This window comes from Diceros bicornis, chromosome 1 (assembly GCF_020826845.1).
Source record: "Diceros bicornis minor isolate mBicDic1 chromosome 1, mDicBic1.mat.cur, whole genome shotgun sequence".
Lineage (NCBI taxonomy): Eukaryota > Metazoa > Chordata > Mammalia > Perissodactyla > Rhinocerotidae > Diceros > Diceros bicornis.
Window position 1 is genome coordinate 37,851,162 of NC_080740.1, and position 14,408 is coordinate 37,865,569.

At 34.0% G+C, this 14,408-nt stretch overlaps 1 protein-coding gene across 1 annotated transcript in view; it reads left to right on the forward strand.

The window, feature by feature from the left end:
- The window catches only part of AP3S1 (adaptor related protein complex 3 subunit sigma 1), a 58,495-nt gene that overhangs the window by 6,591 nt on the left and 37,496 nt on the right, over positions 1-14,408 (forward strand). Inside the window, exon 2 of the mRNA XM_058538849.1 lies at positions 12,112-12,203. Within this exon, the coding sequence (XP_058394832.1) occupies positions 12,112-12,203 (92 nt within the window). The remainder of the gene's footprint in view (positions 1-12,111; positions 12,204-14,408) is intronic.

Below are 14,408 nucleotides of genomic sequence, written 5' to 3' on the forward strand. Positions count from 1 at the left end.
GGTCAGAGAGAAAGACAGGGCCAGATCATGCCTACATGCCAAATCTTAGAGCCTTCTTCAAATCTTTCAGTCTGATGACATGTATCCCCACCCTGCTCTCTACAAGGAGAGGTATTTCTCCTTGAATCCTACTTGTGTTGTGCGCGATTGAACAATGCCTCTCGCCTCTGCAGGAGAGGCAGTGATGCTGTCCTCTGCTCCATTATTTTCTTCTCTACCAAGTTATCATTAGGCTCCAGAGAGTAGGAGTGCTAGCCCAATGAATGAAGGTAAAAGTGAGCGCCCCAATTCTGTGCAGCCTCTATGCTTATGAGACCTGTGATCAAGCTGGTTCCATTTCCTGCATTCCAGTTAAGCAATGCAACTCAAGAAGAAAAGCATTTATTTTTCTCAGATAACTCACAGCCTTAATTATAGGCGAGCAAAGTTTATGTGAAGCCCTCTAGACCACCACTATTATTGTGGTGAGAAGCATTTACATCTTGCCTCTCTTGCTTGAAGCATGGTGTAATTCAAGAATCACTAGCTGTCACTCATTGTTCCTTTTGTTACCCAGGAGGAAAGGGCTCTTTTTCAATGTGCCAGACCTATTGAATTGTTTTGATTCCTGTGTGCTATCTAATTAAGTGGGGAAGATTGCCAGTTCATCCTACCTCATATACATTCTGCTGTTTCTTGTCATTAATATATTTTAGTGTGATTGTTATAAAATAATTTTTTTATGATGGTAAAATATACATAACATAAAATTTACCATTTTAAGTGTACAGTTCTGTGGCATTAAGTCCATTTACATTGTTGTGCAACCATCACCATCATCCATCTCCAGAACTTTTTCATGTTCCCCAATTGAAACTTTGTACACATTAAACACTAACTCCCCATTCTTCCCTTCTCCTAGCCACTGGCAACCACCATTCTACTTTCTGTTTCTATGAATTCGACTACTCTAGGAACCTCATGCAAGAGAAATTATGCAATATTTGTCCTTTTGTGACTGGCTTATTCCACTTAGCTTAATGTCTTCAAGGTTCACCCATGTTGTAGCATGTATCAAAATTTCGTTCCTTCTTAAGACTGAATAATAATCCATTGTGTGTGTACAGGTACCACACCTTGTTTATCCATTCATCTGTTAATGGACCCTTGGGTTGCTTCTACTTTTTGGCTGTTAAGAATAGTGTTGCTATTAACGTGGGTTATTAGGTGTACTTGGGACCGTGGGTGTACAAATATCTGAGTGTTTGCTTTCACTTCTTTTGGGTACATACCCACAAGTGGAATTGCTGGATCATATGGTAATTCTGTGTTTAATTTTTTTAACGACTATGCCATTTTCTACAGCAGCTGCACCATTTTACATTCCTACCAGCAAAGCACATGGGTTCTAATTTCTCCACATCCTTGCTAACACTTTTTATTTTCTGTTTTTTCATAATAGCCATCCTAATGGGTGTGAAGTAGTTTCTTACTGTGGTTTTGTTTTACATTTTCCTAGTGACTAGTGATGTTGAGCATCTTTTCAAATGCTTACTGATCATTTGGATATCTTTGGAAAAATGTCTATTCAAGTCCTTTGCCCATTTTTTAACCTGGTTGTTGTTGTTGTTGAGTTGTAGGAGTTCTTTATATATCCTGGAATCAATCCCTTGTCACAGATATGTGATTTGCAAATATTTTCTCCCAGTCCATGGGTTGCTTTTTTGTCCAAGGAATGGTATCCTTTTTTAAAGGATAGCGTACTTTGACGCACAAAAAGTTTTTAATTTTGGCGATGTCCAACTTATCTATTTTTTTTGTTTCCTGTGGTTTTGGTGTCATATCCAGAAAATAATTTTTTAATGACAACATAATAGTTTCTTGTATAGTGTACCATAATTTATTTAACCAGTCTTCTACTGTGGCATAAAGTTTTTTTGATGAAGATTGAATAAGAAACATACTTGTAAAATCTGACACATAATAAAGATTCAGTAATTGTTACCTAAATTTATAAAAACAATTACTTTTAGTATTACTGCTACTGGCTGCTTCCTACCCTTGCTTGGAAGATTATGTAGCTAAGGAACTGTAGAACATTCCAGAGATTGTTCTCGGATACTCTTTGTATTTTCTCAGAATGAATCGTCTCTTTGTAGGCCTTGTTTTGGAATGAACTTCCTTATTGCAAAATACAAAGTCCTCCAAGATTTCGTCCAGAGAAGAGTTCCATAAGGAGACTTTTTTTTAGGAGAAAGTTAGCTGTGAAACTTGCTCCAGCTTTTTTTTTCTTTAAATTACCTAACCTTAAAAAAAAAATCTTTATTAAGGTATAAATCACGTACTATAAGATTCACCTATTGAAAATGTATAATTCAATGGTTTTTATTCATGGTTGTACATCCATCACTATAATTTAAGTTTAGAACATATTCATCAAACCAAGTGAAACCTAGTACCCGTTAACAGTCACTTCTCAATCACCACTCGTCTCAGCCCCTGGTAACAACTAATCTATTTTCTATGTCTGTAGATTTGCCTATTCTAGACATTTCATATAAATGAAATCATGAAATATATAGTCTTTTGTGACTGGCTTTTTTCACTTAGCATGATGCTTTCAAGATTCATCCATGTTGTAGCATGTGTCAGTACTGCATTCCTTTTTATGGCTGAATAATATTCCATTGTATAGATGTATCACATTTTGTTTATCCCTTTATCAGTTGATGGATGTTTGAGTTGTTTCTACTTTTTGGCTACTATGAATAATGCTGCTATGAACATTCATGTACAAATTTTTGGGTGGATATGTGTTTTCATATCTCTCGGGCAGATATCTAGGAGTGGAATTACTACGTCAAATGGTACCTCTATGTTTAATTGTTTGAAGAACTGCTAGACTGTTTTCCAAATTGTCTATACCATTTTACATTCCCATCAGCAATGTATGAGGGTTCCAATTTCTTCATATCCTCATTAACTCTTGTTATTGTCTGTCTTTTTGATTCTAGTCATCCTGGTGTATGTCAAGTGGTATCTCATTGTGATTTTTTTTTCCCCCCAAAGCCCCAGTAGATAGTTGTACGTCATAGTTGCACATCCTTCTAGTTGCTGTATGTGGGACGTGGCCTCAGCGTGGCCAGAGAAGCGGTGCGTTGGTGCGCACCCGGGATCTGAACCCAGGCCGCCAGTAGCGGAGAGCGTGCACTTAACTGCCAAGCCACGGGGCCGGCCCTCATTGTGATTTTGATTTGTATTTTCCTAATGACAAATGATATTGAGCATCTTTTCATGTGATTATTGGCTATTTGCATATCTTTTTTGGAAAAAAATCTATTCAGGGGCCAGCCCTGTGGTGTAGTGGTTAAGTTCAATGTGCTCCGCTTGGGTGTCCTGGGTTCGCAGGTTTGGATCCCATGCGTGGACCTACACCACTTGTCAGCCATGCTGTGGCAGTGACCTGCATACAAAATAGAGGAAGATCAGCACAGATGTTAGCTCAGGGCTAATCTTCCTCAAGCAAAAAAGAGGACGATTGACACAGATGTTAGCTCAGGGAGAATCTTCCTCACCAAGAAAAAAAAAAATCTATTCAAATCCTTTGCCCATGTTTTTTTTTTTTTTTTTTGGTGAGGAAGATTGGCTCTGAGCTAACATCTGTTGCCAATCCTCCTCTTTTTGCTGAGGAAGATTGGCTCTGAGCTAACATCTATCCCCATTTTCCTCTATTTTGTACATGGGTTGTTGCCACACATGGTTTGATGAGTGGTGCATTGGTCCATGCCCGGGATCCGAACCTGTGAACCCTGGGCTACTGAAGCAGAGCATGAAAACTTGACCGCTACACCACTGGGCCTGCCCCCTCCCCCCCCTTTTTTTTTGTGAGGAAGATTAGCCCTGAGCTAACATCTGATGCCAATCCTCCTCTTTTTGCTGAGGAAGATTGGCCCTGGGCTAACATCCGTGCCCATCTTCCTCTACTTTATACGGGATGCTGCCACAGTATGGCTTGACAAGTGGTGCATTGGTGCATGACCAGGATCTGAACCCTCAAACCCCGGGCCGCTGAAGTGGAGTGTGCGCACTTAACTGCTATGCCACCAGGCCAACAGCTCCCCTTTGCCCATTTTTAAGTTAGGTTGCCTTTTTATTATTGAGTTGTAAGAGTTCTTTCTATAGTCTGGATGCAAGTTTCTTTTCAGATATATGGTTTGCAAATATTTTCTCCCATTCTGGTTGTTTTTACCTTCCTGCTGATATCGTTTGCAGCACAAAGGTTTTTAGTTTTGATGTCCAGTTTATCTATTTTTTTCTTTGCTTGTGCTTTTGGTGTCATAGCTAAGAAAGCTTTGTCTAATCCAAAGTCATAAAGATTAACAGTTATATTTCCTTTCAAGAGTTTTGTAGTTTTAGTTCTTACATTTAGGTCTGTGGTCCATTTTGAGTTAGTTTTATATATGGTGTGAGGTAGGGATCTAACTTCATTCTTTTGCGTGTGGCTATCCAGTTTTCCCATCACCATTTGTTGAAAAGACTATTCCTTCTCCACTGAATTGTCTTGGTACCTTACTCTAACTTCCCCCCCTAAATTTTGCATTGTTTTTGAATTCTGAGACCTTTCAACTGTCATTGTGGTTCAGACTCTCTAAATATTTCAAACTCAGTCTATCACCTTCTCAGCTGTTTATTTAAATAAAATAATAGGGTCTTTGTCACTGAAACTGGGAAACATCTTAGTATGGAAGATGATAGTTTTAGAGTGTCCATAATAGGCAGCCGTTTATTGAGTGCTTTCTTTGTTGTGCTAAGCGTTTTAAATACACTTTTATACATTATGAGGGAAAATAACAGAGGGTTCTTCTCTAAAGAAATTTAATGAAATGTCTGGGCAAGTGTTAATGCAGTTTCTGTTGTAGGTGCCCTCTTCCCTCCTTGTTTAAGATTTAAGGGTGACTCTATCCTGATTGCTTGTTCTTTATGCACTCAGGAAAAAGTGAGGCCTACCCACACACACCAACTCTCCAGCCAGACTTCCTGCTTGGGAGCGGCCTGATAAAAAGAACACACTCACTGGATTTTCTTTACCGGAGCCTTCTCTTTTTCATGATTCCTAAATGTTAGAGTGCTCTGAGGCTTAGTCTTCAAACTTCTCTTCCTTTTAATGCAAAATGAACTAATTATTATTCCTCATGTATGCTCCTTGCTTTCCTGATTCCATTCTTTTCCCCAAATTTTTCCTTCTGCCTCAGATATCATACAACTTTACATTCCCTATTCTCTACATTTTTGAATTCTATGTATTCTTTAAGGCCCTTCCTAGATATCTGTCACTTTTGTTTGAAGATGATAGTCTTGTGGCTGAAAATCATTATTCCTCTTGACTTCTTATAGTATGTTATTTGTGCTGTTCTTATGTCAGGGATTGCCCTCTATCTTTTATTATAAAGACATCTGTTTCTTTTTTGGAATATAAAAAAGGCAAGATATAGAACACTAAATAAAAATTTTAAATAGTTTTATTCATTTTATTTTTTGTTTTAAGCTCTTTGAGAACAGGATCTGTTTCTCTTTCGTCTTGGTAATCCTCTATTCTAACATCTGACAGAGTGAATGAACACATTTAAAGAAAAAAATTCTCTGAGTGTGTGTGGGAGGGAGGAGTGAGGATAATGACATACTTAACGGTTTGATTAGAGGGAAGTTTTGGTTTTAAAGTTGGCTTTTATGACATATGCATAAGGACAGGAAAGGAACATAGGAAAAGAGAAAGTTTTGTTAGTGGATTACTGAATTTTTAAAATTTAATTTTCGCTAAGGCATTAAGAATTATTTAAAATAAAATTTGTTGCCTTTATGTTACTCTAGTTGTCTTTAGACTGGTGTAGTCTAGGAGTTATGACCAACTGAAATGTATCTCTTGACTTCTGTTATGAAACCATAGTGTTAGGAAATCTGAAGCAAACTCCAGGCTTCTTTATGAAAAAGCTGTTAAATTAAATTGATTATTAAAGAAAGGGAAATTGTCTTATGTGAGCAGAGAATTGATTTGTTTAATCTTAGACTTTAGATGTTTGATTAAAATTTTAAGGCATTCTTTCCAATATTGATTCTCACAGTTGAGTATTGCTGGCATTTTAAGAAAGACTATTCCAAGTGGTGGTGTTGAAGTTCACATGAGAAATTCTTTTCACTGTTAAAATAATGAAACATAGTTAAAGTTTAGCATATTTAACCTCTTTGTTTATAAACAATAATATAATGCAAAAAGATAGCTTTCCTTAAAAGAAAACTTTTATAAGATCTTTACACTATCCTTAGAATTCTAGCTTATTTTACAGATGATGACAAGTTAAAGTGTTAAAAGGGTTTTGCTAGAGAATGGGGTGAGGAAGTAGGAAAATATGAAGAGAGTGAATAGTGAGAAGTTCAGTGTGGTTGGAGTAGATTGTATGGGGGAGAAGAAAGAGGTGATGAAACTTCAGAGATAGGTCTAGATTTGATTTTGGAGGGCTTTTTATGGCATAGTTGGGAGTTTGGATTTTAGGTCAGATGGAAACTGGAGATCTTTAAGAAAGAAAGTAACATACTGTTTTTTAGAAAGTAATTCTGGAGACATGTATGGGATGGTCTAGAGTAGAGATACTGGTGGCAGAGTAAACGTTTTGGTGATTTTTATAGTATTCTGGGTGAGAATAAGAATCCAAGTTGAGAAAATATCTGAATTTAGCTTTACTGTTGTTTCTGAAGTAGAATTAATACAACTTGTTGAATGAATGGACATGGGAAGTAAGAAAAGGAATCATCAAGATTTTTGGCTTAAGAGACTGGATGAATGGTGATGCCATCAACTAAGATTAGAAGTATAGTAAGAATAATAGGTTTGAGAAAAACTGTAATGTTTTTGGTCTTTAGTCTTCAACATGTAAGTTTTAATATAACTTTATGGAATACAAGTGGAGATGTCTATTTGCAACTCAGAAAAGAAGATAGGCTTCTTTTAAGCGCTAGGGATATAGGAGAATTAGAAATTAGGGAGATAACATGGTGGAAGCCACAAGAGTAGGTAAGGTCATCCTCGGGACACCGTTTAGCTCTAGATGAAGACTAGAAAGAGGTGGTGCAGGGGATCAAGCAAACATAAGGAAAGAAGAGGGCAGCTGTCTTATACACTGCTCCCCCTCCTTTTCTCCTTTTCAGTATTTTTATGGAATATTGAATAGATACAAAAGAATATTTATATGTAAGAAGTAGGAAATAATACCCTAACTACTATGTGTTCACCACTCCTTTTTAACAAAAATTACTGATACCTTTGAAATCTTTCTGCACCTCTCTTGTATCCTATCCTGTTCCCTTTCTACTCAAGGAGATAATTACCATCTTGAGTTTTTGAATTCATTCTCTTGTTTTTGTTTTACCATATTTGTTTTGTCCTTAAACAGTTTATTGTTTAGCTTCACATGTTTTTGAACTTTAAAAAAATAGAATCATAGTGTTTATATTCTTCTGTGACTTTATTTTTTTAAAAAATTCAACATTTCTAAGATCATTATTGGCATTATATCTAGTTACAGTCATTCATTTTCATTGCTGTATAATATTCCATGCATGAATAAACCACAGTTTATTTATACATTCTAGCATTGATGGACATTTATATTGTAGATTTTTTCCTATTACAAACAGTACTGCTGTAAGCATTCTTGTAAACATTGTTTTGAATTTCTCCAGAGTATCACTAGGAGTCGAATAGCTTCATCCTAGAGTATGTGCATGTTCAGCTTTAGTAGGTAATGCGGATCTGTTTTCAGAAGTGGTTTTACCAATTTGCAGTTCTTTCAGCAGTGTATGAGTGCTTTGTTGCTCCACATTCTTGCCAATACTTGATATTATTAGACATATTTATATATCTTCACTGATAGTATGGATACTTAATGTTGTCATTGCAGTTTTAACTAGCAGGGTTTTTTGTTTTTTTCCTATTTTTCTTTTTTACCTGTATGGACTTGAACATCTTTGATAGTTTATTCACCATTCTGGTTTCCTTTTTTTTAATAACTTCTTATCTAAGTTTTTTATTTTGCCAACTCATTTTTATATTGGAATGTTGATCTTTTTCTTACTGACCTGTAGGTGTTCTTTGTATATACTGGGTACTATTCTTTTGCCAGTTTTTATGTATTGCAGATATATTCTATGTGTTTGTAGCTCTCTTATTTCGTTTTCTGGTGTCTTTGGAGCATTAGAAGTGTCTGCTTTTGATGTGATTGACTTTGCCAATCTTTTTCATTATGGTACCCTTATTTTTGTGTCTTATTTAAAAGTTCAACACTATTACAAGGTTATAAAGATATTTTCCTGTATTATATTTTTAAAAGTTTGTAGTTTCACCATTGACATTTGTTTTTAATCAACATGGGATTGATTTTTCAATATAATGTGAGAGCTAGAAGTTCGTTGTATTAAAACAGAACAAAAACAACAATTTTTATCAAGCAACAATTATTATCCTGGTGCCATTCATGGAAATACCCTTCCTTTCCCTACTGATCTGCAATACCTAGTCTGTTTTAAATTAAATTACCTTATATATATGTGAGTGTGTTTCTGGTTCTCTATTGAGTTCCATTAGTCGATTTCACTATTTCTGCATGAGTATCATGTTATCTTAATTACTGTGGTTTTATAATAATTTTTATCTGGTCAGCAGGTCCTTTCACATTCTACTTGATAGTGTCTTGTTATTCTACTCTTCTGATCTAATATATAACTTTTGGAATCAGATTCAGGTTTTCAAGTTTCTCTCTCTCTCTCTCTCTCTTTTTCTCTCTCTCTCTGTTAGGATTTTGATTAGAATTACCTTGACTCCTTGGAGCATTTTGGGGAGGTCAAGCATCTTTATAATATTGAATCATTCAATCTATAAACATTGTACATTTTTCTATTTACTTCGGTCTTTAATTTTTTTCAACAAAGTTTTATATTTTTTCTGTAGAAATCTTGCATGTCTGTTTCATTTTTTCCTAGGCACTACATGTTTTTTGGTGGTATTGTAAAGGATATCTTTTTAAAATTACATTTTCCAACTGATAGTTGCAGAAGTTTAGAATTGCAATAAGATTTTGTATACTGGCTTTCTGTTCTTGTTAATTCTATTAATTGTAGCACTTTGTGTAAATTATGTTAGATTTTCTATGTGGAAAATCCTTTCATCTGTGAATGACAGTTTTGTTTCTTCCTTTTCAAAGTCTTATATCTTTTATTTCTTTTTCTTGCACTGGTGATAACTGGTATGGCACTGAATAGGAAAACCAATATCCATTATCCCTATCTTGTTTCTGATCTTAAAAGGAAGAAACTGTTTAAACATTTTGTTTGGGAGTATGTTTGCAAAAGGTATTTTATAGGATACCCTCACTAGAGGCAATTCTCTTTTTTTAAGTTTGCTAAGAGCTTTTTTTTTTTTGTTTTATTCAAGAATTGAGGTTGAATTTTATCAGATGGTTTTTTTTGCATCTATTCAAATGTTCTGTTTCTTCTGTTAATGTGTTAGTTAATGTAGAAAATCATATTAGTCAGTTTTCTAATATTAAATTAACCTAGCATTACTGGAATAAACCATTTTGGTCATGATGTATTAATTAAAAAAAGTATTTTTTTGTATCTATGTTCTTTAGTGAGATTGGCTTGCAATGTTCATTTCTCATACTTTCCTTGTCTAATTTTGTATCACTGTTAGCTTAGCCTCATAAAATGAATTAGGGATGTTAGTTCTTTACCTGTGCTCTGGAAGAGTTGTGAAGATTGGAGTCAACTGTTTCTTGAATCATCGGTAGAACTTGGTGTTAAAGCCATCAGAGCCTGATTTATTTTTGGTGGAGATATTTTAAACTACTGTTTACTTTCTTTATGATTCTAGGATTATTAAAGTTTTTCTATTTCTCCTTGAGACAGTTTTATTAAATTTTTTTTTTTTAGGAATTTTGCCATTTCATCTTAGATTTTTAAATTTATTGTCTTATGTTTATCATACTGGCTTATTATCTGCTAAATTTCTGCGTCATGTGTAACTGGGTCACCCTTTGTGTTCTTTAAGTTGTTGATTATTACCTTCTTCCTCACCACCATTTTCATCGTTGTTGGTTAATCTTACTAGAGGTTTATATATTTTAAGTCTTTCCAAAGAATCAGCGTTTAGCCTTATTTATCTACTCAGGTATACTTCATTAACTTGTGTTCTTTATCCTTTTCCTTTATTTGTGTTTTTTTCTGGTATAATTTTTCTTAAGAATTTTGAGACTTCTCTCTTTTTTTTAAGTGTGTGTGTGTGTTTCTGGGACTGTTTATTTATTGGTGTTTCTGGAGACTTCTTCTGTGACCTACAAGTTTTAATTCTCAGATTTTTTCTTATTGTTGAGTTCTAATATCCATTATGTTAGGACTCTAACACCTGTTTATAACATTCATTATGATTTTTCCTTTGACCCATGATTGTTTTTTAAAGTATGCTTTTAAATTTCAGAATGTTTTAGATTTTATTTTTACTATTTAAAAATTTTTTTTATTGTGGCAAAATACATATAACATGAAAATTTGCCATTTTAACCATTTTAAGTGTCCTATTTAGTGACATTAATTACAATTCATAATGTTGTGCAACCGTTACTACTGTCTATTGCCAAACTTCTTCATCCCTCCAAACGGAAACTCTAGTACCCCATTTAAACAATAGCTCCCTGTTCCCCACCTCACTGTATGCCCCCAGCTCCTGGTAACCTCTAATTTGCTTTCTGTCTCTGTGAACTTGCCTATTCAGAAACCAACCATGCTGGCACTTTGGTCTTGAGCCTCTAGCTTCCAGAATTATGAGAAAATAAATCTCTGTTAGTTAAGCTATCCAAGTCTATGGTATTTTGTAATGGCAGCCTGAGCTAAGATACCTCCTCTTTTCTGTATTAAGTTCTTGAGAATCATTCATACTGATGGGTGTAATTTACTTCTTTAATTTTTACTTCTTATAGGATTCCATTGTTTGAGCGTACCGTGATTTGTCCATTCTGTTATTGGTGGACGTTTGGGTTATTTTTAGCTTTTTTTGTTGTTATAGTGCCTTTATGAACATTCTTCCACGTCTCTTGGTACACAAAGTTAAGAGTTTATTACATAAGTGTAATTGCCAATATTCTATTTTTTTGACCTTCCAAAACAATGATTTCCTTTGGTTTAGCAGAGTATCTAGGAGTGGATGTGCTGGATTATAAAACTGTTTTCCTAAGCAATTGTATCATTTACTCTCTCACTGGTGGGATGAGAGTTTCTTTGGCTCCACATGTCTGCCAGCATTTGATATTGTGATATTTTTACACTTTGCTAATATGGTGCTTGTGGAGTTATCTCATTGTTACTTTAATTTGCATTTCACGTAATTACTAATGAGGTTTAGCATCTTTTCATTTGTTTGTGGACCGTCCTTTCGTGTGAAATTCCGGTTCATGATTTTGCCCAATTTTCTATTGCAATGTTTGAGAAGCTGACACTTTTTTTTGCAGGGATATGAGTTACTTGGTGAGTTTAATAAATATTTTTTGAGCCAATTCTTGGTTTTATGTCAAAAATTGCTTATATAAGGATGCTTATCTAAGGATGAATAGATGGATGGACTCATTAATTTGCATTTAGTTAAACTTACTTAATTGGAAGCTCTAAACTTCTGTATCTTCTATTAAAATATAGATTAGCTATATGAGTTATTTATAATTTATCTCTCTGTTTCAGTTTACTCATTTGTAAAACAATGAGCTTTGACTAGTTAATATCTAGTGTCCCTTTTACTAATGTCTGTAATTCATCTAATATTTTTCTTGTTAGTTTTTGAAACTTAAAAATAAGTTAGTTTTATTGTAATGGTAAACTAGAAAATGTTAATTTTTTTGTTTTGTATTTGCTTTTGTTTTTCATAATAAAATATTGGGTTTTGTTTCTGTAGATTGTGATATGTTGGTTCTCCAAGGACCTCTCTCTTAGATGAATTTCCCAGGCTGATATTATTACCTTTTATTTTTTAAAATTCTTAAAATACTGTTAAACCTAGAAAATCAATCCTAATGTATACGAATTGTTCTTTCTTAGAGTGAAGATACACAACAGCAAATCATCAGGGAGACATTCCATTTGGTATCTAAGAGAGATGAAAATGTTTGTAATTTCCTAGAAGGAGGATTGTAAGTAAAACATTTCGTGGATATTTCTAATCTTTAATCTTTGATTAAAATATATACTGTTTAGGTGATTCATTGTAAAATTTTCCTAATTTTGATTAATTAGATCAGGTGAATTAATTACCACCTGTGTTAGCTATACATCTAACTTAATCTTTTTAAGATATGCAGTTTTTTTTCTTTTTACAAATTTTTATAAAGGCATTTTATATAAAGGTAATATATTCCAATGGCAAAAATTCAGACTTTACAGGAAATTACAGTAGTCCTTCTTATTTACCGTTTTGCTTTCCTCAATTTCAGTTACCTGTAGTCAACTGCAGTCCAAAAATATTAAATGGAAAATTCTAGAAATAAACAGTTCATAAGTTTTAAATTGCGTGCTGTTCTGAGTAGCATTTCTTCTCAACATCTGTCCCGCTCCATCCCTCCCAGGTTGTGAATCATCCCTTTGTCCAGCGTATCTGTGTTGTATGTACTACTCGCTACTCACCCGTTAGTCACTTAGTAACCATCCTAGTTATCAGATCACTTGTCATGATATCACAGTGCTTGTGTTCAGGTAACCCTTATTTTACTTAATAATGGCCCCAAAACACAGGAGTAGTGATGCTGGCAATTCGGATATGCCAAAGAGAAGCCATAAAGTGTTTCCTTTAAGTGAAAAGGTGAAAGTTCTCAACTTAATAAGGAACGAAAAATAATTGTATGCTGATGTTGCTAAGATCTACAGTAACTTTTATTAGAGTATATTGTTACAATTGTTTTATTTTATTTTTAGTTACTGTTAATCTCTTACTGTTCCTAATTTATAAATTGAACTTTATCGTGGGTATGTATATATAGAAAAACAGTATATATAGGGTTCAGTACATCTTACAGAAACATCTTTCAGGCATCCACTGGGGGTCTTGGAATGTATCCCCTGCAAATAAGGGGGGACTACTGTATAAAATATAAACTAAGTCTCCCTCTCCCAACTTTAGTCTTTCTTCGCAGTTATGTATTCTTCTAGGCAATTAATTTTGCATTGACTAACATATAAAAGTAATTTTGCATTGACTAACATATAAAAGTATAACCTTAAAAATTTTACTTATGGGATCACACTATATGCGCTGGTTTGCATGTTGCTTGTTTTCACTTAATATTTTGAAAAGCTTTGCATGTGTAAACACATCTAGGGCAACCTCATTCTTTTTAATGACTACAGAGTATTCCTTAGGATGCATGAACCTGTTCCTAAAGATTTAGATTACATCTTTTATTTTATTATTATAAACAAGAGTGAAGTCTGCTTTTCAAATATATATCTGTGTGTGTGTGTATATATGTATCTATATATAGACCTATCTTTATGTAGATAGAATTCGGCTAATGGATTTTTCTATTTTTAAAACGAATAAATAAGAGTTACTTATAATTAGCTTACCAACTGTTATAAATAAATACTTTTAAATTAATGGGTTTCATGAAAACAGTTTGCTCTCAAATAGTTTCATAAATGTTCCCTCCCATATTTATGTAATTAATTTCATCATATTTCTTCCTTGACAATTTAGAAAGTAAACTGTAGCTGAGCTTCATTGTGAATAATCACAGATTAGTCAGAGAAACCTACACTTTTCTGTATTTTAATACGTATAATGCATATTATGAAAAATAGTTCGGATAATAGAGAATTCATTCCTATCTGATCACCAGTTTACTTTTTATCATGTAGAGAGTTTACTTGCATTTCTTAAAATTTTATATCATGCTACACTTAAATTTGCAAATATGCACTTACAATTTGTAAATTTTGCTGTTAACTCAAGGCCTCCAATTTAATAGTTGAGAAGGGTGTACCTAGTTTCTTTTTTGTATTTTCATTGTACTTTACTTATTTCTCTTAAACTTCTGGAGGAGTTTAGTTGTCTTGGCCATTACTATCACTTCCCTTCATCTCAGCCTCTTAATCTCTTATCTCATAGGAAACTTACCACCCAGCACAGTGCACTGTAAGTGGTAGTCAGGCAAAAACCTGATGGATCTAACCAGAGTCTGAACTAGAAATTATGGCTTGAATTTGTGATTATTCTTTTCTAGCCTTATAAAAAAGTAGAAAGCAAATATTGCATCAGAGATGAAGTTACACATCTGCTTTAGTCCTGGTTTTGTAATAACAAGCTGGTTTTCTTGGTCAGATCACTTAAATTCTTGTACCTC